The following is a 23,456-nucleotide window of genomic DNA, read 5'->3' on the forward strand; positions in this document are numbered from 1 at the left end:
ATGGACTGTATTATGCGTTATGTGTTTAGTTTACATGTGTTTAGACGGAAAGGTGCACACACGCGCACCCGCTTTCATTCATTCTTTTCAACACTCTCTCACGGTAAAATAATGTTTTCTCATGATCGAATACTCATCATCCTAAAAGTTATGGGCTTGTACGCGATGTCTGTGTCAAGAAAATATGTGTTTGCTGTACGGTGTTTGCAGATGCATTGATTTAAAAGTACAACTTATTACCGCTGTATCAGCTGTTTTTTCAAAAAATAATTGAACCAACGTTATCATTTACCATAAAACAAGATTTTGTTTTGGAAGGCTGGGATATGGTGTGCTCGAGTTTATTATTAGGGTGCCAAGCACAAAGTGCGGAGGCAACCTATTGTAATCGTTAGTGTTTTTATTATTATTCCACCCCGGTTGACTTACACAGCCTAAACCGCTCACACACTTTTTATGAAACTTACTACAATTGTAGAAGCTGACTCAAGATTAACAGAGAGCAAATATTACACAGATTGGCCCAAAGGTGGCGCTATAGCAACAGTCCAAAAATGCAAACTTTGGACAAACATATCTCTTAACCGCATTGACTAAGAGACATGAAACTTTGTTCACACATGCATATCCTCATGGTGCTCAAATATGCCTCAAGACCCTATCTATTACTTTATTTGGATAGATTTACGACTATCTTGAACTTTGTCAAAAACACTAAATTCCCTAAGGATACTAGTTTTTTTCACTTAGACAAAAATCCTTTAGCAAATAACATTTTAGGACCAATTTCATCAATCTGGTATAAAGGGAAGTATGTACCATAGAGATTAAAGCACCCATGAGCCATTGACTTCTAAAAAAGGTGTGGTTTAAAACGTGTAAAGACTTAAAAGCTTATATCAACATCAAAACGGACTCCAATGTTCAGTGGCGGCTTGTGATCAAAATTGTTGGTGGGGCACAGTAATAGGCAGGAGGTCTGGGGGTCGCGGATTTCCCCCCCCCCACCATCATTTTTTTTGAATGTGATAGACTTGATTTCCTGTATTTTGGTGCATTTTGGGGATGGCCACTACCTATTTACCTACTATTCATACAGATTCATACCCTACATCCTAACTTTCAGGGCCTGGACAAGCTTACACTGCATATACAGACCTACTTTATGGCCATTCCACAAGCCATTGCTATTTGACCCATTGTTGTTATTCTGATATTGAGACAAATCATGATCACTGTCCTAGAGTGTCCATTTTTTTGAGAGTCTCAATGTCCACTTCAAATGCAGTTAGAAATATGGGACAGTTGCTTCATTTTGTTTATATGCTACAGGCCGAAAGACTAAATTAACTTGCTCCTTTTAAGTATAACATTACTTGGGGAGTCCAATTCCTCCACTGAAAAGGTTGTAAAGTGCTTACAACTCTCTGCTAGTTAGCGATCTATCTCTTCTCATGCCATGTAGTTGTGTTGCGCGATTGCTGCTGAGGAAGGTAGCCTATTTGATCGATTCGCTGAATTGTCCAATCATGTGGTGATAACAAAAAAGAAAAGCGATACCATTGGCCTGGGGCGCACTGGTGCGACCCGAGGGCAAATTTTCTCCGGCGCCAAAGAAAAGCTGTCTCTGCTTGATAGACTGCAAAAAGTTAGCGAGCTTGCATTGACTTCAACGTGGCCGGCGCCCCTGACTTGGAGGAGGGCTTTATTTCAAATGACCAATAACTAGCCTAGCCCAAATCATTGACGTCCAGACGTATTTAATTGGTTGCTGGCAGTGATAAGTACGTCACACAATTAAACAAGGATAAACTCTATGTATCATTGTTGATTTATTTCGTATTGATTATAGTTTATTAATAGTTGGCAGATATATTTAAGTGATTATTTCACGGAGGGGCGGCGCCCTAGCGCCCCCTATTGACCCACCGCCACTGCCTATGATTTTGAGTCCAATAAAAAAGTTCAAATTCTTAACAAGATAAAGTCAACATATTTTCAATTAGGGCAGGGCATCGAAATGTGAGTGGCCTGTGACTAAAATCACAACAGTTCATCGAAGGAATGTTTGATTTGAGCGGGACCAAGTTATTGGCTGTTTGGGACCAAAGTGCCAACTGCTCAAGTAAAATGAAGTTGATTGACAAAACAACATGGCCGCCAGAGGCTCAAAAACGTCCAAAATTAACTTAATGCCAAAAGGCAAGGCTACCTTAAACTAATCCTCATCAAACTTGGTGTAGTCAAAGGCAAATGGTTCAAGATGAACCCCTCAAAGTTGTATCCATATTGGGCTATAGGGAGCGGAAAAACAATTAACTGTAGATGCAGTTAACATAGCTGCAGACTTCGGATAGACATATTATCTGACCTTTTACTTCTACAGTCATGAAATCATGTAGACATTTGTGTCTCCTCATGTTGAGCAAATATGCCCAGGAAACCCAGAACCTGTAACAAAATGCCCAGGAAACCCAGAACCTGTAACAAAATGGCGGCTGGACGTCCAAATTAGCCCAATCACACGTCATAGAATAGAAACTATTCGTAATGTAGACATTCGTAATGTCAAAGAAAATATTCTAACTACAAAAAAATCATAGCCTCAAGGAAGAGTGAGGGAAAAACCAAAGTATATTTAATCTAAAGTATATGGAATCGGCGCAAAGCCACGTTACTATGAACTGGAAGGTAAGATGTGTTTATCTTAATGCAATAGGGACAAACTGTTGAATTTTGCTGTATGATAGGCATGGGTTTTTAGAATTATTGATCTGAACTAGAAACAAAATTTGAATGAACTATCAAGGTTGTTTGTTTTAAGGACCTTTATGTTGTGAGTGAACAAGTTGGTGCAACAAACAATTTTATCTTTACCCCAATAAAGACGAGTTTAATGAATCAACTATCGTGTTTGCTCATTGTCATTTCATATTGCCTTTTGATTTCTCTTCCAGGGGAGCTTCGAAGGATCCGTTCTCAATGCGGGGAGAGAGTCTCAGACCCAGTTATCAAAGGTCTCCTGGATGACCGTCGGCAGCAGAAGGTGTTCAGTACATGGACAAAGGACTCTGTGATGGAGGGGAGGACCAATGAAGACCAAGCACGTTCTCTGATCGACATGGTGATCGGTAAAGGGTTGAGAGCAAGTCAAGCGATGATTGATAGTGTGAAGACGAGGGACAAACACTTATGTCTGATCTCTTCTCTTGCTGGTGTGGGTGAGTTGTTACCATTAATCAACTTTTTAAAGAAACGGTCTCTGCCAGCTTTGTTTTGACAAGAAGGGAGCTTCTTTGTCCTTTAATCCACTGGGATCCAGTGATTCATTATCATCCACTCGGGATTGATTTTGTGCAATACATTTTACCTTTTTTGAGAGGTAGGGGTTTTACTTAGTGCTGCTGTATTCCTTGGCTCAATGGGGTTATTGCTAGTTTGACAGGATACCTTTTATAGTTGGGTAACCCTCACCTTAACCCCTCACATCCATTTTTAAAGTGGCAATACTAAATCTATATTTAGTATTACTCCTTCCAGACCCCTTCCAGAAAGCAGAAAATGGTGATCGACAAGCACAAAATGGTTTATTCCACCTCGGCACGTGGATTCCCCAAAACAGTAACGGGTTAGAGTTGAGTGACCGATTGATGGCCGCTAATGATGGAGCGCTCATTTTCACCACGATGGTCACGTCTTTCCCTCACATAAAAGAAAATAATCTCGGAAAGGGATGACAACTGGGGACCTACATCAGTCAAGTCGTAGCATTGGATTACTAGCAGTCAACATAACGAATATCCCAGAATCCCAAACTGTTGTGATCGATTCGTCTTTTCAACTTATAAATTAACTGGTGGAAGCTGGAATGAACCAGCATGTGATGGGAACGCAGGTTAGGTACTTCATATGCAAATGCTGAAAATATACTTTTTAGCTAAGGTACTTTAGCCTTAGAGACTTATGTATTTTAAACTTCAATATGGAGACAATCTTTCCTCTTTGGGGTTAAATGGTTTGATCTAGATACTTAGGGTTATAGTGGGGGTATCAGGTTAAATGGTTTGATCCAGATATTTAGGGTTATAGTGGGGGTATCAGGTTAAATGGTTTGATCCAGATATGTGGGGGTTTCAGGTTAAATGGTTTGATCCAGATATGTAGGGTTATTGTGGGGGTATCAGGTTAAATGGTTTGATCCAGATATGTAGGGTTATTGTGGGGCATAAGGTTAACTGGTTTGATCCAGATAATAAGGGTTATTGTGGGTCCATCAGATAAAGAATGTTAAACAATAAATTGCAAATCAACTATCTTGTTGTATCAGCATAAGAAGTCCCTTTCCACTGATTAACTATCATTATTACTATCAAAATACCAATTTTACTGCTGTGGAAATAACAAACAAATAAAAAAGCATGTATCCATTCCTTGTCACAACCAGCTTCTCGAAGTAATGAAGTCACAAAATATCATGAAGTTGATCATTTTACAGGAAATACTAACATGCTTCAACTGATGTCTCCATCCACTATCTGATGTCTTCTGTTCATTCTCATTTAGGATCTGCTGCTGTCGAGTGCCAACACAAAATCAAGTCTCATTTGAAAAAGAAGCTCTGGTGTGTGTTTGAGGGAATTGCTAAAGCAGGACCTTCAACACCTCTGAATGAGATCTACACAGAGCTCTACATTACAGAGAGAGGCAGTGGAGAGGGCAACCAGGAACATGAGGTCAGACTGATTGAAACAGCTTCCAGGAAACCAGCCAAGGAAGAAACACCAATCAGATGTGGAGACATCTTTAAACCCTTACCTGGACAAGATAAACCAATCAGGACAATTATGACAACTGGAGTGGCCGGCATTGGTAAAACCATCTTAACACACAAGTTCACTCTGGACTGGGCTGAAGACAAAGCCAACCAGGACATACACTTCACTTTTCTCCTCACATTCAGAGAGCTGAATCTACTGAAAGGGAAAGAGTTAAGCTTGGTGGAACTTCTTCATCACTTCTTTATTGAGACCAAAGAAGCAGGAATCTACAGATATGACCCGTTCCAAGTTGTCTTCATCTTGGATGGACTGGATGAGTGTCGACTTCCTCTGGACTTCCAGAACAACCCGATCTGGACTGATGTCACACAGCCGACCTCGGTGGACGTGCTGCTGACAAACCTCATTAGGGGCGACCTGCTTCCCTCTGCTCGCATCTGGATAACCACACGCCCTGCGGCAGCCAATCGGATCCCTGCTGAGTGTGTTGACATGGTGACAGAGGTGAGAGGGTTCACCGACCCACAGAAGGAGGAGTACTTCAGGAAGAGATTCAGAGAGGAGACTCTGGCCAACACTATCATCTCCCACGTCAAGAAATCAAGAAACCTCCACATAATGTGTCACGTCCCAGTCTTCTGTTGGATCACTGCTACAGTTCTGGGGGACTTCTTCAAAACATCCCAGATGGGAGAAATGGTGCCCAATGTCGTGACTCAGATTTACATCCACTTCTTTTGGGTTCAGTCCAGACAGGGGGACAGGAAGTACCATGGGAGAGCTCAAACAGATCCACACTGGAGTCCAGAGAGCAAGAAGATCATTGTTTCTCTAGGAAAACTGGCTTTTAACCAGCTGGAGAAAGGCAACCTGATCTTCTACGAGGCAGACCTGGAAGTGTGTGACATCGATATCAGAGCAGCCTCAGTGTACTCAGGAGTGTTCACCCAGATCTTTAAAGAGGAGTGTGGGCTGTACCAGGACAAGGTGTTCTGCTTTGTCCATCTGAGCCTCCAGGAGTTTCTGGCTGCTCTTTATGTCTTTCTGTCCTTCATCAATGATGGTGTCAATCTGCTCGCAGAAGAACCACCCACCTTTCGAGAAGATAAACTCCTCCTCCTCTACCAGAGTGCTGTGGACAAGGCCTTACAGAGTGAGAACGGACACCTGGACTTGTTCCTCCGCTTCCTCCTGGGCCTCTCTCTGGAGACCAATCAGATTGTCCTACGAGGTCTGCTGGGACAGACATTAACTAGCTCACTGACCAATACAGAAACAGTGTCTTACATCAAGGAGAAGATAGATGGAGATCTCTCTCCAGAGAGAAGCATCAATCTGTTCCACTGCCTGAATGAGCTGAACGACCGTTGTCTAGTGGAGGAGATCCAACAGTCCCTGACATCAGGAAGTCTCTCCACAGGATCTCTCTCCCCTGCTCAGTGGTCAGCTCTGGCCTTCATCCTACTGACATCAGAAGAGGAGCTGGACGTGTTTGACCTGAAGAAATACTCTGCTTCAGAGGAGGGTCTTCTGAGGCTGCTGCCAGTGGTCAAAGCCTCCAGAACATCTCTGTAAGTTAACTAATAACATATTTCACAATACACACAACACAATATACAATATATATATATTTAAAATACAATAGTAGAATTTAAAAGTTATAACATAAAAAACATCTTTTGAGGTTACTTTATAACATTTATCTCCATATACATAACGTTATATTGTGTAACCAGGTTGAAAAGTCAATTTTAAAAGCTCTATTATGAAAAATGAAATAAGGAATGCCATGAATTAATATTGTTGTAATATTATTCATTAATAGTTGATTACAGTTGTAATTAAATATGTAGCTTTATGAAAGTATAAATATAAAAAGGTAAATGGAAAACACTTTTTTGGTTGGTTTTCAAAAATATTAAAATCAACCATACCAATAGTCTTTAAGAGTAGAACTTTGTATTGTAGCGGCAAACAAAAATGAATACAGGCCTAACATAAATATTGGTATATAAAATACGAGCTTGTATGTAAACAGAAGACAAATGGCTCCATAGTTTGGCAATTTTTTGGGTACCAGATGTCTGACGAATGACAGAATCAGGTATTTGGTAGAGTGTGCTTCAAATCTTGTGCCAAAAATATTGCGGACTCCCGGACGCCCGCCGGAGCTGTGTGTCCGCTTCGGCGGAGCTCAGTGTTGCGATTCAATTCTGAGCTTCAGATTGACGAGAAAGTGGAAGAACCAGAGAGGTCGGAGAGCCCAACTCAGTTGTTACGATTCATAATATTCCAGAGGCGCACACAACTTTTGGCTGGGATATTCTATATTATATTGTAATGTTCTCAAATACGGAGGCAGTGGCGGAGGCAGTGTCTAGTCCACAGTTTATTCAACCATCAAACTGTATTCAATTCTGACAGTAGGAATAGTGACGGTAAATCCAGACGGTAGGTAGGTATGGTAATAACGGTAACTCCACGGTAACTAACTTATAGGTTAAACTAACTTTAACCTATATGGGCAGCCTAACCCCCCCCCCCCCCCCCCCCATCAGCAAGGCAGGTTAACGAGCACAGCGAAGCCACCGATGTAGAATGACGAATTGGAGCGCGGCAACAGCAACTATGTTATTGCATCAACAAAACATTGATATTATCTTATATCGACATTCTGCTTGAATGTATCGAGATATGACTTTTGGTCCATATCGCCCAGCCCTACTACACACTACAATATGATACGAATCAACTAATCAAATCACTCAATAAGCAGCAACGGTCATCAACTAACGCAAATGAAAAATATGATAACGTAGTTCCATTTTGTTACAGATAAGTCAGTTCGATCTCTTCTTATAATAATAAATATATATTATTATATTATTGTGGCGATCCCGGCCGTGGTCGCCAAGTGCTGCAACGGATCCTGGGAGGGTCGGTGGCAACAAGGCAGTCGTGGTTGTGGTTGATAGGATGTGTGTATCAGGTGTGTTTACATACACTAAGTCACTCTCAGGGTCATGCGGAGTATGGGCCACGAGAGTTGTAAACTCTCTCAACTTGGGCTCCTGTCTGGTCGTTACAGTGCTGCTCGGCACATTATTATTAAAAACATATTTTGACCATTAATATTTGTCTTAACAATATGACTTGGGGTTTTGGGAGGGGGGGCTTGGAGAGGGCTCAGCCTTTTCCAGGAGAAGCTTAAGCCCCCGCTAACCCCGCCCCCCCCCCCCCCCCCCCCTTGCACGCCGCTGGTTGTAAATCAAATATACAAAACATCTCTGAAGATGTACCATAGCATGTATTACAATATAATACATAAAATACATAATACTACAATAAAAGGCAAATTAATCTACAAAATTAGTCTCAAACACTACAAAAAACTCTTCAATATTATTGATTTTACAGCCAATATTGAATTAACAGAAGGATCTGAAGTATTGACTAGTTTATAATAGTTAAATTCATAAAAAATATCTAATTAAAGATTTCAACATGAGTCCTTCATTATGTTAAAATTAAAATATCTATGTTACTTTAATCACAGTTCCTAACAAGTTGTGTTTATTGTGTGTGCAGCCTGAATGGCTGTCATCTGTCAGAGAGATGCTGTGAAGCTCTGGCCTTAGTTCTCAGCTCCAACTCCTCTAGTCTGAGAGATCTGGACCTGAGTACCAATGATCTGCAGGATTCAGGAGTGAAGCTGCTCTCTGCTGGACTGGGGAGTCCACACTGTACACTGGAAACTCTCAGGTCAGTTTTACTCAATGGCCAAACAATAACACCAAAAGGGTCAATATCAGAAGACATTTAACAGATTTACACCCAGAAAGGTTAAATACATTGTTATCATAGGAATAACTCAACATATTTATATCTTTGTTGGCATGACAGTTTAGGTACACATTATATTCTTAGTTTGTTAATGATGGTATAATGTGTATGTTGTATAACATTATTATTATGATTGTCATGTAGTCAGACAGTAAAGTGCGGTTTAGAGTTGTTAAATAAAGTTTAATAACAACCTATTAATAAAACTATGTTTAAGTGAAGTATAATGATAATTTTTGTTAGGAGTTAATTTAACATCTGTGTGAAATCTTTGTCTTGATATTTTAAGATCCAGGTTATTCATATTATTTATTATTTCATGCATTTAAAAAAACCTGGTCATAATTCTCCTATAATTTAACTACAGTTCATAACAGGTTGTGTTTATTGTGTGTGAAGGCTCAATGGCTGTCATCTGTCAGAGAGATGCTGTGAAGCTCTGGCCTCAGTTCTCAGCTCAGACTCCTCTAGTCTGAGAGAGCTGGACCTGAGTTCCAATGATCTGCAGGATTCAGGAGTGAAGCTGCTCTCTGCTGGACTTGGGAGTCCACACTGTACACTGGAAACTCTCAGGTCAGTTTACACCACAGTTACAGTTACACCACAAGCAGTGGCGGTTTAAGCCACGCAGATTTCTATGATCTATCATATCACTGTGGGGAATGGAACATTGGCGCCCCCTGCAGCTGCAGTGCAGGCGCCCCTGCTTGCTGAGAAGGGTAGAGGGGGGGGGGGGGGGACAGTTCACCTCTGGGTCTCCCAAATGGAACAACAAGGGGGGGGGCGGGGATCCACTGTTAGCGTGGACTGAAATCCTCATTGAAGCCTGCATGGTTATGTGATAAACATACGGAGGAACGCGGTCGCTGAGCTGCCCTGCCCCAACATGACCCGGTAAACTCAACTAGCATCGCCACCCACCATCATCCATTTGATACAAACATTTGATACAAACATGTCTGTTTGTGTCCCTCTCCCATCAAAAAGAAGAAATATATATAAACAACACAAAAATTTGTGTTCACGGCCAACATTTAGTTTTTTGGGGGTCGCCCGGAGGGGGGTCCTGCCCGGGGTGTAATCACTGACCATAAGTGTGTCCTGTTGATACCTGGCTGCATCCTAATCTCCCCTAGTGGGGAACTACATTCGACTTTGACAAGTTACACATCAGAAGACATTGAACAGTGTGTCCGTGTCTCTGTGTGTGTGTGTGTGTGTGTGTGTGTGTGTGTGTGTGTGTGTGTGTGTGTGTGTGTGTGTGTGTGTGTGTGTGTGTGTGTGTGTGTGTGTGTGTGTGTGTGTGTGTGTGCAGGTTGTCTGGCTGCCTGGTCACACAGGAAGGCTGTGCTTCTCTGGCCTCAGCTCTGAGCTCCAACCCCTCCCATCTGAGAGACTTGGACCTGAGCTACAATCACCCAGGAGTCTCTGGAGCTGCGCTGCTCTCTGCTGGACTGGAGAATCCACGCTGGAGGCTGGACACTCTCAGGTATGGAGAGGACAGCTCACCACTCAGGGACAAAGTCTACTACAAGGATTCAAGCTGCTGCTAGATGAAGAGGCAGCTGTAACTCATGTTGTGTAGAACGTGATGAGTCAGCAGATGATGAAGGTGAATGTTTCAACATGCTGCTCTCACTTTGATTCCCCCCCAGTGTGGAGCACGGTGGAGTGTGGAGGCTGAAAACAGCTCTATACAAGTGTAAGTTTTTGTTTAGTTTGATTTATCACAACACACCCTAACTTTTGATGTGGAAAGTCCATCCACACAAAAGGAGGTGACGTCATTCAGATCCTACTGGGAATGAAGATGATGGCTGCTGACATGTATCTTATGTATTTTAATAATATCAACATCACATTTAATCCTACTTGTATAACATCCAATAGGTATTATTATTGATTAATAATTTGTATGATGATCATGATTATACGATGATCATGATACTAACATTATTAATATTAGTTAAAGTGTAAGTCCAGCGATGTAAATGTAACCCAGGGTCTTTTTCTGAATGAAAACAGATCGAATAAGGCGTCCAGTCCTTTTTTTGTTGATCAACCAGTATATAGGTTGCCCGGAGCAACACTTAGAGCCCAAATGGCAAACAGTGCAGTGGCTAGGGGCCAATGCACTAATATCCACTAATATCTCCCAATATAGCACCAAACCTCTACAGAAGAATGAGTTGACCATACACATAAAACAACAGAAAAAAAATTGTGTCTGTAACTTACATATGCAACTTCTTTCATTTCTGTGTCAACACTCGCTAGATATTGTCTATAATCATAAACTGTATGAATTATAAATACCAAAACTTTCCTTCTTAATCGGTAATCAACTTGTATGAACTTCCTGTAAAGATGGACCTACCTGTGAGGCACAGACATGTAAAACAGTCTTTTTTAATAAACTCCCGGTACGCTAACTAAGTTGTGATGCTTTGTTTTGTGTGTATGGTCTAGTCATGCTACTGCAGGGGTTTGGTGCTATTCTGAGAGATATTAGTGGTTAAAAATGCAGATTTGGAAGCGTTCTGCGCCATTTGTTAGCCATTTGGGCTCTTGGCGTTGCTCCGCGTAAGCTCTATACTGGTTGATCAAAAAAAAGTAAGTCTGGATGGCTTTTTTGATCTGTTTTCATGCAGAAAAACAGATCAAATAATCTTTTTTTAAATGTAATTTTCGCCTGAATTACACCTTAATATGTGGTTAAATCTTCGCCAGAATAACACCTTAATATGTGTGTATTTTTTATTATATTCTAAATTCTAGTTATTTTATTACTATCTAAACTATAAGGCATTTTATTATAAATTAATAAAAGAAAAAATATATTTCTGGGAATGTTTAACCACATGCTTAACATTTCGGCTTCTTGGAACCATAATAATGTCTGTCAGAATAGATTTTGCTGTAAAGTGTCCTTTTTGGGTACTTCTTTCTCAGAATAAACCAAAACTCAGAATGACCCAGAATGTCGTACACATGATCTATGGCTTGATCTTAAAGGACACGTCCGGTCTAAAATGGATTTGGGATATGTTTGGTATGATAAGGAGTTGGAACGTTCGTTTTGGAGCACCATAGGTAGATAGACGAACACAGAGATTGTGACATCCTTCAGCAACAGGCAAGCTCTGTGTTCGCCAATCTACTTATCGAGTCTTAAGAACAAGATGGCGTCGACGGGTGAACTACTGATGGTATTGTGTGCATAAAATGTAATTTTTAATAAACAATCTGTACACTTACAAAGTCACCGCTTAAAAGGCGCTACTTCTAGCCTTTTAAGTGGTTTAAAATAGCGATTTAGTTTTTACCTTAACAAATGCCCCCATCGTTCCAAGTTTATAGCGTTTTGGTAGAATCGGCTAAAAACAGCCAACTTAAGAATGCGTCTATAGGCGCTTTTTCGCTCCCAAAAAAACATTCCAACTCGTTATCATAGTAAACATATCCCAGATCCATTTTACACCGAATTTGTCCTTTAAGTTTAGCACGATTTCTGAATTCTGAAACATAAAAAATGGCTGAGTTATGACAATTTCTAGATCTGCAAATTAAGTCAGCTTCAGAAGGGAGCAAAAGCTTGAAACTTGCCGTGTACCTAGAGGGCACCTCTATTCACATGTGTACAAGGTTTGCCAATATCTCTTTCGACACACCTCACTCATAAACGGCTTGTGTGTGTGTGTGTGTGTGTGTGTGTGTGTGTGTGTGTGTGTGTGTGTGTGTGTGTGTGTGTGTGTGTGTGTGTGTGTGTGTGTGTGTGTGTGTGTGTGTGTGTGTGTGTGTGTGTGTGTGTGTGTGTGTGTGTGTGTGTGTGTGTGTGTGTGTGTGTGTGTGTGTTCGCGAGCACGCGCGCGCGGGTTATGGTTATGTCCCAATCCCATTTCCACCCCTTTCCCCTCCCCCCTTCACCTTGCCCCTCAATACAGAGGGGTAAAACGTTCCCCTAAGAAATGAGACACCCCTCCATTAAGTCGCGTCATCATCGCTTGAAGCTCGCTGCTTTGTCCTCAGAGGCCAAGAGTAGGCGAGTTTCAGATCAAGCATACGTTGCGTTGCGTTGACTCGCATAAAATAAGGAATTCTGGGATGAAAATGTCAGAAATGCTCGTGACCACAGAGACACAGCCCACCACCACATAGACACAGCCCACCACCACATAGACACAGCCCACCACAACATAGACACAGCCCACCACCACATAGACACAGCCCACCACCACATAGACACAGCCCACCACCACATAGACACAGCCCACCACCACATAGACACAGCCCACCACCACATAGACACAGCCCACCACCACATAGACACAGCCCACCACCACATAGACACAGCCCACCACCACATAGACACAGCCCACCACAACATAGACACAGCCCACCACCACATAGACACAGCCCACCACCACATAGACACAGCCCACCACCACATAGACACAGCCCACCACCACATAGACACAGCCCACCACAACATAGACACAGCCCACCACCACATAGACACAGCCCACCACCACATAGACACAGCCCACCACCACATAGACACAGCCCACCACCACATAGACACAGCCCACCACCACATAGACACAGCCCACCACAACATAGACACAGCCCACCACCACATAGACACAGCCCACCACCACATAGACACAGCCCACCACCACATAGACACAGCCCACCACCACATAGACACAGCCTACCACCACCACATAGACACAGCCTACCACCACAACATAGACACAGCCCACCACCACATAGACACAGCCCACCACCACATAGACACAGCCCACCACAACATAGACACAGCCCACCACAACATAGACACAGCCCACCACCACATAGACACAGCCCACCACCACATAGACACAGCCCACCACCACATAGACACAGCCCACCACCACATAGACACAGCCCACCACCACATAGACACAGCCTACCACCACCACATAGACACAGCCTACCACCACAACATAGACACAGCCCACCACCACATAGACACAGCCTACCACCACAACATAGACACAGCCCACCACCACATAGACACAGCCCACCACCACATAGACACAGCCCACCACAACATAGACACAGCCCACCACCACATAGACACAGCCCACCACCACATAGACACAGCCGTCATCATTGTGATGAATAGTTTGCGTGTTGTTGCAGATTCACCGTCAAAAGTGGAAAGCAGTAGCTCAGGTATGTTTGCATATTGAAATAAGCCGTACGTTTAGCTTTTAACTAAACTCCCCATGATTGGTTGAGTGCTTTCAGACATTTCAGAGATTGATTGATCTCCTTTTCACAGGGATGAGTCTCAACAAAGACATAGCAAGCACGTTTTTGATGGACAGGGATGATGATGGTAAGAGTCAGCGTTCTTCTGGTTCTCCTCTCATAATATATACCTCCAGGTTTCTCCATACTTCCTTCTGGCTCTCTCTTCTTGTTTTGTCTTTTTGTCATCTGACAACAGAAGTATCTCACTGGGTGTTAAAAAATATATCCGGGTTCACTGAACCAGGAATGCTGCCTGCCAGTGTAACATGAGGCCAACTGTTATTGGAGGGCTTAATGTACACATTACTCTTTCACTGGACATGCTGTCGGTTTTGTAACTGACAGTAATTATTTATCCTGACAGAGGGGATGCACTTCAAGTCACATTGTGAAGAATGTAAAGCAGCTCAGCAGGTGAATTTCAACAAAATACATACCTTTACATTAAATGTCTATTACATAAAGGAACTTAAAGTTAAGAAAATTACAAGTATTGCTCTTTGCTTCTGTGTTTTTACAGAGTCCTGATTATGAGAAGGTTACCCCAAGAAAGATGTCTAAGTGGAGCTTCGAGTGAGTGACAATCGGTCCTGAAATCAGTCCCATGGGGTTATCAGAATAATATGGTCACAACCATTAACATTTTCTGGTGTGTGTGTGTGTGTGTGTGTGTGTGTGTGTGTGTGTGTGTGTGTGTGTGTGTGTGTGTGTGTGTGTGTGTGTGTGTGTGTGTGTGTGTGTGTGTGTGTGTGTGTGTGTGTGTGTGTGTGTGTTAGGGTACAGCTGGAAGGCGAGGGGACCTATGAGTGTTCGTCTACAGGTCTGGTGTTTGAAGTATCGGAGCAGGCTCTGATCAGCTACTCGGTCCTGTCCTGGTTCCAATTCTCTGAGTGCCTCAAGAACTCCTGGAGACCTGCTGGATCGATTTATGATGTGCATGTGGTCGACAAGGATCCATCCCTGCTCAAGTTTATCCATTTCCCCCACTCTTTGTGCCTTGCTGGTAAGAACACACGCTGTGGGTTGGGGGGGATTCATAAGCCGAATACTTGAATCTCTGTGTGCATGGATGCTTTGGCATTCTTTTGTTGACCAAACATTTTGTGAATGTTTTGATTTCAAATTGGTCTGCCTCAGCCCATGATAACTTATAATCATATTTGTATTATTTTAAATTGACAAAATATGCAAAGTAATGCCAATCAATCAAGCAATTACATAATTGTTGCAAGAACATGAACTAGTAATGTAATGTTTTAATTTACTTTACAATCTGACTTAGTATTCCCGAGCCAGCCAGAATAAAGTTTTGTTATGTTAACGTTTCAACAGAACCTGAGCATGAGCAGAGCTTCAGTGTTCTGCATGTAAAGAAACGCCATGACAACATTGAGTCGACGGTGGACTTCACGGCGAGCCATGTTAAATGGCGCGTGTCCTCGCTTTCTCCCGTGGGTGTCATCATTCCGAGCAGTCAGCATGTGGAGCACCAGCCATCACCAAACCACGGTTTGGTGATGGTTTACAAGGAGCTGGGCCACAAAAAATATTTTGTGTTTTTGTCCTTGAACACCCTGTCTGAGATCAAGGTAATGAAGCAAAATAGACCAACGACTCAGTAATGGAACGAGAGTCCCTGTGTGTTCATAAACACATTCATGGATAGACGGACACACTACACTAAACTGGGCTAGGCCAAGATGAGCTTATTTGTGCTAGGCCAAGCTCAGATAAACTAGGCTGGGCTGAACTAGGCTATGCTGAACTTTGATAGACTGATAGGTTGGAGTGGGCTAGCCTATAACAGGCTAGAGTGCACTAGGCTATCGTTGATCTGCTATCTCGAAAATAACTAACATCTCATATATTAATACCTCCCTCTCACTCTTCCTCTCTCTCTCCATCTCTGACCATCTGTTCCTGTTTGCAGGCTATTGAAGAACAGGTGCTCATTTCCAGGAAGAAGGGCTTCAAGATTACAGAAACATTCAAACATTTCACCTGTAGGCTGGAAGAAAAGTTCTACTACCTCGAAAGTGAGCCAGAAGGACAGATTGATCCCCCGGTATGTATTGTCCCACATTCAGGTTATATTTATTTCGATTCTCATTTGCATGTACTTAATCCTGCAATGAAAATGAAAATGAATGTGCTTGTGTGTGTTTACAGAATCTAGAATTCACCACTGCAGTGTTAGCGTTGAAAGGCTTATTTGTAGCACGCTTCGGGAATCTTCCTCCTTTCAAATTGTTTCTCAAGGACACAGACTGTGACCAACCTTTTTTGAATGTTACAATCAGAGAAGGTAACATATGGACACAATTCAAATGTTTTTTGTGGTTTGCATCTTAAGACTCTGATTACCTTTTATCGTGCAAATTCTAGATGATTGGCCCAGCGAGGAGAGACCAGGTCTATGGAATTCTATTTTACGCTTTTTAATCCGTTTTTTCTACAATGTAAGTCAACGACACTTCTGACACTTCAACTACTTAAGACATCGTAACTAAATACATTTTCAACCGTATACCTTCGTTCAAACCATTTATCAAATCTACACACAGAATTTCGATATCATATATAATTTATTCAGAATCATTTAGTTTCAAATCGCCTTTCGTTTTCAGTTGGTCTCATGATCTACGCTGAGGTAAGAGCGTGGAGGACGTGCAGGCATTGTTGCCTGATTGGGTGGTTTAGTATTATGCGCTGTATTATGTCATGCTATCTACACAAACGAAATGTCATAGGAAAGCTGAGACTGAGAGTTCAACGGTACAAGCCTCATCATTTTGTGAGGTTATCTCGATTAACTAGATGTGAAGGGATAAGATCAATAGCATACTTTTCCAAGATACTACCGCACACACTCACTTCCACTGTGCGTGGCTTAATTAAAACATGTTTCAACCTCACTTTGCACTCCACATTTCCTGCAGGAAACTATTTCCTAGTAATTATTGTTGAACGTTAATTATTTACTAATTGAATGTAGGGCTGCTCGATTATGGGAAAAATCCTAATCACGATTATTTTGGTCAATATAGAAATCACGATTATTCAAACGACTATTTTTGAGTTTGAGAGCATGTTGTATTTATTCAGCATGTCCCTCCCAAAAAAAACTGTAACTGAGAACTTTGAAATTTCGCCTTAAAGAAATACACAAAATGGTAAAATGTATCCAGCTGTTCTGCCCTTTCTACGAAATATTAAATAAAAAACTTGAGTTTGTTAGTTTTGTGATCGTTTGACGCTCAAAGCGAATTCGCGATCAAAATTAGATTAATCGCCCAGCCCTAATTGAATGTAGTTCTTAGTCAAATTCTATAAATTAAATTTGCACAGGGCTACATTGTATGCAGTGGAATGACCGTTCCAGCAACATTCAGCCCTCCAGCTACCTCCAGTGCAACACAGCCTGTAGCAAGTGAGTTGAGTTAAACAATGTTACAACTGCAGTTATGTGTCTATTGCCAATTGCCTAACCTTTTTTCACTCATGTAATTGAACAGTTCAACCGTTCTCTATCATCGATGCTTCAGATGTGTTTATTGCCTGGTGTCTAATTTATAAATCATTGTGTATACTTACCAAAGGATTATTAACTATGTTTGCATCTATGCTTCCGACACCAAAATGGCTAGAGCCGGCTTCGTGTTTGATCATGCCAAATAATTAATATAAATTAAAGCTACTGTTGTTTACAAGCTGTCAATGTATTGTTAAGTATAAAGAGGGACTATAATGTAAAAGTGTCACAGAATGTTTCGATATAGCCCAAATTACATTGGTTTTCTGTTCACTTACAGCCTGCAATTGAAAAATTGTAGGTTGAAAAGTGTAAACATACCAGCACGTCATGAAAGGGTACCTCAAAACAGTCCTGCACGAAACTGGTGAAAATTAATGTACTGTGTCGGACACGGGTGCGGGTCGGGTCGGACGCGGGTTTTGCGAACGACTTCTCCGGTGCTGGATGTTATTCAGGAGCGCTGGAGCCAACCAAAACCGTCCACTGTGGATGATGGGCTTTTTTTGCACCGCAATCTAAAACAGTGGGTCCCAACCTTTTTCTCCCTAATTCACTTCTTATGGAATTCGTGCCCCCCCCCCCATCCCCTTTTCCCCAGAAGCTATTCAAGGAAAATCATACATTTCTATTTTTTGTGCCTTTATTTAATAAATGTGTTACTTTCGTAGCTTACAGTGCACAGCATTAATAGGACTACATTCATTAATGTGAACCTTGGGCTTGCGTACCCACAGCCAGGGCTGGTGTGTCAGGTGTAATATGAGTGACAGCCAGTCGTTGGGTTAGCAATAATGCATTTTCCAATAGATGGGACTGTTGCTTAGCCCCGCCCTTAGAACGCAGATGAGCCAATGACATTCCAGCCTCAACTATGCTTGGACATCGACTCGGAAAACTCCATTGAATACAACAGGGAGTAGGCATAATATAACAATTTAATGATGGATTTATGTTGTTTGTGTAAACAATAATAAACATGGTCAAATTATGTGCTTGGGGTACATGTAACACAGACAGTCGTCTTTGTTTGACGTCGTTTATCAGCAGCATTTCTCTGCTGATGAACACTACAGATGGTAATTGTAAAAAGTAATCTAAGCGGGATAATGTACAGAAAGTCGCTGGTCTATATTAAATCATTTTTCGCCCATTTTCCATATGTTTTTGTTATCGAGTCTGGTTTGTTTGTCCCAGTTCGTCATCGTAACGACGGGGGGCGTGACTTAGCGAAAGGTGTATTTTCAATCGCGGGGCCCGTCTTTCAAGCTCGGATGAGCTGTTATAAAGTCAGGCACGGGCGCACTGCTGCTGCATTTGCTACATTCTGAAATTGCGGCACTGCTCGAACGTGCCTCTAGCCGTCAGAGGCCTCACACCCCCTCAGGTTGGGAACAGCTGATCTAAAGCACCACGCCAAACACCAGATATTGTAATTCTCCGGCGTTCCATCTAATGTGTCTAATTTTCCTTCGGGTGCGGGTGGGGCGTCTGTATACATCTATAGCGGGTTGGGTCGGGAGCGGAATGGAATTCGCGCTACTGTCGGAACACGTCGGATGCCGTTTTGAGAATTGAGGGTACAGGCGGGTGCGGGTTTGCAAAATAAGACCCGTGCAGGACTCTCTGTATCACGTTTGGACGAAAGCTCTCCTACACATTCAAGTGGTAGAAAAAAGTATTATTCTCTGCATTAAATTGTTGATGATGAATTTGTAATGTCAAAGAAAATATTCTAACCAATAAAAAAATCAGCAAGTAGCCTTAAGGATGTGTGTGAGGAAAAAAGGAAAGAATATGGAATCGGCGCAAATCCACGTTCCACGCAAATGCACAATGTGCAAAGGAACAACAATTCACTTTTGAAAATGCCTTGCCTATGATATGCTTGTTGCTTTTTTAAACATTGATCTGAACTGGAGACAAGATTTAAATGATCGATCATAAATGTTGTCAATTTCATTATTTTATTTTATGAGGGGCCCAGCTGGTGTGACGGTGAATGGTTTTATATTTACCCAAATAAAGAAGAATTTAATTAATCAACTATCATGTTTGCACACCGTCATTTTATATTGCCTTTTGATTTCTCTTCCAGAGGAGCTTTTGAGGATCCGTCGTGAATTTGTGAACAGAGCTTTAGACCCACTTATCAAAGGTCTCCTGGATGACCTTTATCATCATGAAGTCCTCAATTCTGAGGAAAAGGACTCTGTGATGAACCAGAAGGACAAAGCGGACCGGGCACGTGAACTGATCGACATGGTGGTAAACAAAGGACCGGAAGCAAGTCAGAAGATGATTGATTCTATGAAGGATAGGGACAGTCACTTATGCTCAACCTTGGGTCTGATCTCTTCTCCTACTGGTTAGGGATTGCTGAGTTGTACATATGAGCGACTTCTACAATTTTAAAGATATTGTCACTGCCCGCTTTGTTTTGACCATACGTGACATTTATTGAGTAATTGTTGAACAGATGTTTAGAATAGGACCTCCTGCCTCTACTAGGAAGGAGGTCCCCATGTGTTCCCCTGATACCTCCTCTACCCAGGTACCTTTTACATATTTTTAAGTAATGTTGGTATTGTTGTGATCACATAGTTTGTAAATCAAGCTGACATAATGCCAGAGATTTGATTTTTTGCTTATCTTGACATTTTAAATAATCCTCTAACAAGCACAATTGGTATTCAGGTATTTTTATTATACAGTTTCCCCAAAAGTCAGCTGGTAATGGGTCCCATGGTTTGGGTCAACATTGACCCTTCAGTTGATTCATGTGTAACATAATTTATGGTTTCACTCATGGCTCTAAGATCCTGCGAGTAGAAATGTGAGCTCAGGTTCTTTTAGAACGGTGGAAGCATGTATTCCTTATAGTGAGTAGAGGGCCTGAAATCTGTAGACCGTAGCGTATTAATTTAGTAGACTGGAAGTAGGAGCTATTTAGGAATCATTGTATTGAAGAATAAATAATGGTTGTTAATTTTTTTTTTACCTATTTTATTTACGAATGCAAGATGCAAAAATAGGTATTATTTAGATTGTCAATGCAAGATGTCATTGAAGGAATGTGATGACGCTAACGCGAGTTGCTAACGGATGTAAGGCTGTACACGCAAGCTCTGTTCGCCAATCAATTTATCGAGTCTTAAAGACAAGATGGCGTCGACAGGTGTACCACTGATGGTATTGTGCGTATGTCTAAAAAAACCTATTGAATTCTAAGCACTGAATATCTATGCATTGAAATAACGTACCTGCATTTTTTGCCTCTGAATTTAACTCTTTCAACAAATCATTTTCACCTTGATTTATTTTTTTGATATTTTCAACATCCATAAATTCAACCTGCGACTGCTCCGTGGTCGAGCTGCTGCAGTTTGATTAAAAAAAAGGTGACGCAAAAAACCTCTGTGAAACAGTGGTAAATTCCATAAAGATCCGATATTACGTGTGGAGCTATGTCTGGGGTGCGTACCAAACACCATCTCCTGGTACCTTACTGGGTAACTCTATAAAGAAGTTATGTGCAGTATATATGCCATTAGTGTGGATTGCTTCTGTAAGATTCAGCAATGGACAATACTAACGGACACTTGTAGATAGTGTCACGTGGTTTGTTGTCCAGTACAACCTTACACTATGGCAGATAGCAGCACGCTAGGTTGCATGTGTGTTTGTCTCTCTGTCTGTCTCAGTTATACATATGTATATTTTTTTGCTTCTATGTCTGATTTGCCGTCATTTCTTTTGCATCAATTACTGCTGAGCACACTGGATTTTAAATGAAATCATTTTGACTCTAATATGGAATACATGGATACTGAAAAGTGAAAACTAAGGCAAGCCGGACTAAACCAGCAGCCTTCAGATGCTGCTAGCATCTGAAGGCTCTGCTAGCTTCTCCAGGCCCCAGCATCCCAGCTAACATCTTCAGGCTCTACTAGCATCTCAAGGCTTTGCTAGCTGTCCCAGGCCCCAGCTAGACACAGGAATAGCCCAAGCCGGAGCAGCAGACCTCACAAGCAGCTAGCATCTAGCCTCCAGCCACCTGCCTGGCCTACTAGCATCCAGCCTCCAGCCACCTGCCTGGCCTACTAGCATCCAGCCTCCAGCCACCTGCCTGGCCTACTAGCATCCAGCCTCCAGCCACCTGCCTGGCCTACTAGCATCCAGCCTCCAGCCACCTGCCTGGCCTACTAGCATCCAGCCTCCATCCACCTGCCTGGCCTACTAGCATCCAGCCTCCAGCCACCTGCCTGGCCAACTAGCATCCAGCCTCCAGCTACCTGCCTGGCCTACTAGCATCCAGCCTCCAGCCACCTGCCTGGCCTACTAGCATCAAGCCTCCAGCCACCTGCCTGGCCTACTAGCATCCAGCCTCCAGCCACCTGCCTGGCCTACTAGCATCCAGCCTCCATCCACCTGCCTGGCCTACTAGCATCCAGCCTCCAGCCACCTGCCTGGCCAACTAGCATCCAGCCTTCAGCCACCTGCCTGGCCTACTAGCATCCAGCCTCCAGCCACCTGCCTGGCCTCTACAGTAGGTTGTTACCAGCAGGCTACTAGCTTCCTCCGGCCAGTAGCTGACCTCCACCCAGTCTTCTGGCGTAATCATGTGCCTTCTCAGTAAATCTCCATTTGCCCTCTGGACTTTACTTTTCATCATCCTGCTGCACACTCAGTCTCATTCTACTGGGCCTACCAATGTGCACTCAGTCAAGCCTGCTATTCTGCCACAGGGTAGCTGCACACTGGACTTCCACCTGTTGCCCAGAGATGTCCCTTCCCACTGGATCACTACATTTGTTGGACTTCCTACTATGCGGTTAACTCATCTTACTCCACTTTACTCACTCATGTTTCTTCATCAGTTGTTTGGCCCTCTCCCACTGATTATGAATAATATATCTGGCACAAGTAAACAACATCACTGCTCTGGTACTATTCTGAAGCGCATGTTAATTATTCTCATGCTTTTAATCTCTGGCAATGTACATCCTAATCCAGGACCTTCTGTATTTATAGATATTCCCACTGTTCTCAACCTGCCAATTTCTGAACCTTCTGTTATGCCCACTGCATCTAACTTGACATTTGAAAACTTCTGTAACCGTACATCTTTAGGTTTCCTACATGTTAACATTCGTAGTCTACTTAGACATTTTGATGTTCTGAAAACTTGGGTACATACTGTTAACACAGATATCCTAGCCATCTCTGAATCCTGGTTAAAGAAAAGTACCACAGACATGGAAGTCTCAATTCCAGGCTACAATGTTTTTCGTCAGGACAGATCTTCTAGAGCAGGTGGTGTAGTCATGTATGTTAAAGATCATATCAACTGCACTGTAGTTCTATCCAAGTCCGTTCCCAAGAAATTTGAATTATTGGTGCTCAAGCTACAACTGTCTTTACGTTTCTCCCTCTCTGTTGCTGTCTGCTACAGAAAACCTGATGCCCCAGCTGACACACTAACAACTCTCAGTCAGCTTCTGGTCCCATTTATCTCATCTGAATTCATCCTCATGGGTGATTTGAACTGGAATATGCTAAACCCCCCTGCTACTGTTACTCAACAATTTGATGCTTTAAACCTCACTCAACTCATAACTGAAATCACTCGACACAACCCTAGATCTCCCTCATCCTCAACACTGATCGACATTATTCTTACAAATAATCCTATTAGCTACCGTTCTGGGGTCTTCAGCGATAGCATGGCCGATCATTGTGCCATTGCTTGCGTTCGTTCAGGCCTTTCAGTCAAACGCCCCCCAGTAATTGTTTCCAAGCGCTGTGTGAAGAAACTTGACATGGAGGCCTTTCTCAATGACACTGCTGCCGCAGATTGGGAGAGACTCAACTTATTCACCTCTATTGAGGATGCTTGGTCTTACTTTAAGAATACTTTCAGCCTTATTATTAATAAACACGCCCCACTGAAAAGATACCGGATTAAGAATCGCCTTAGTCCTTGGTTTTCTCATGACTTGGCA

The 23,456-nt window shown here is 42.4% G+C and overlaps 1 protein-coding gene across 1 annotated transcript in view; it reads left to right on the plus strand.

Moving 5' to 3' along the window:
* The window catches only part of LOC132456540 (NACHT, LRR and PYD domains-containing protein 3-like), a 54,175-nt gene extending 33,735 nt beyond the window's left edge, over positions 1-20,440 (plus strand). Inside the window, exons 10-24 of the mRNA XM_060050922.1 lie at positions 8,367-8,540; positions 9,021-9,194; positions 9,937-10,110; positions 10,277-10,323; positions 13,806-13,838; positions 13,948-14,004; positions 14,284-14,333; positions 14,440-14,492; positions 14,696-14,922; positions 15,252-15,508; positions 15,850-15,984; positions 16,089-16,224; positions 16,305-16,378; positions 17,268-17,349; positions 19,550-20,440. Of these exons, the coding sequence (XP_059906905.1) occupies positions 8,367-8,540; positions 9,021-9,194; positions 9,937-10,110; positions 10,277-10,323; positions 13,806-13,838; positions 13,948-14,004; positions 14,284-14,333; positions 14,440-14,492; positions 14,696-14,922; positions 15,252-15,508; positions 15,850-15,984; positions 16,089-16,224; positions 16,305-16,378; positions 17,268-17,349; positions 19,550-19,824 (1,948 nt within the window). The 3' untranslated portion in view covers positions 19,825-20,440. The remainder of the gene's footprint in view (positions 1-8,366; positions 8,541-9,020; positions 9,195-9,936; positions 10,111-10,276; positions 10,324-13,805; positions 13,839-13,947; positions 14,005-14,283; positions 14,334-14,439; positions 14,493-14,695; positions 14,923-15,251; positions 15,509-15,849; positions 15,985-16,088; positions 16,225-16,304; positions 16,379-17,267; positions 17,350-19,549) is intronic.
* The last annotated feature ends 3,016 nt before the right edge of the window (positions 20,441-23,456 follow it).

Source organism: Gadus macrocephalus, chromosome 4, assembly GCF_031168955.1.
Source record: "Gadus macrocephalus chromosome 4, ASM3116895v1".
Taxonomy (NCBI): domain Eukaryota; kingdom Metazoa; phylum Chordata; class Actinopteri; order Gadiformes; family Gadidae; genus Gadus; species Gadus macrocephalus.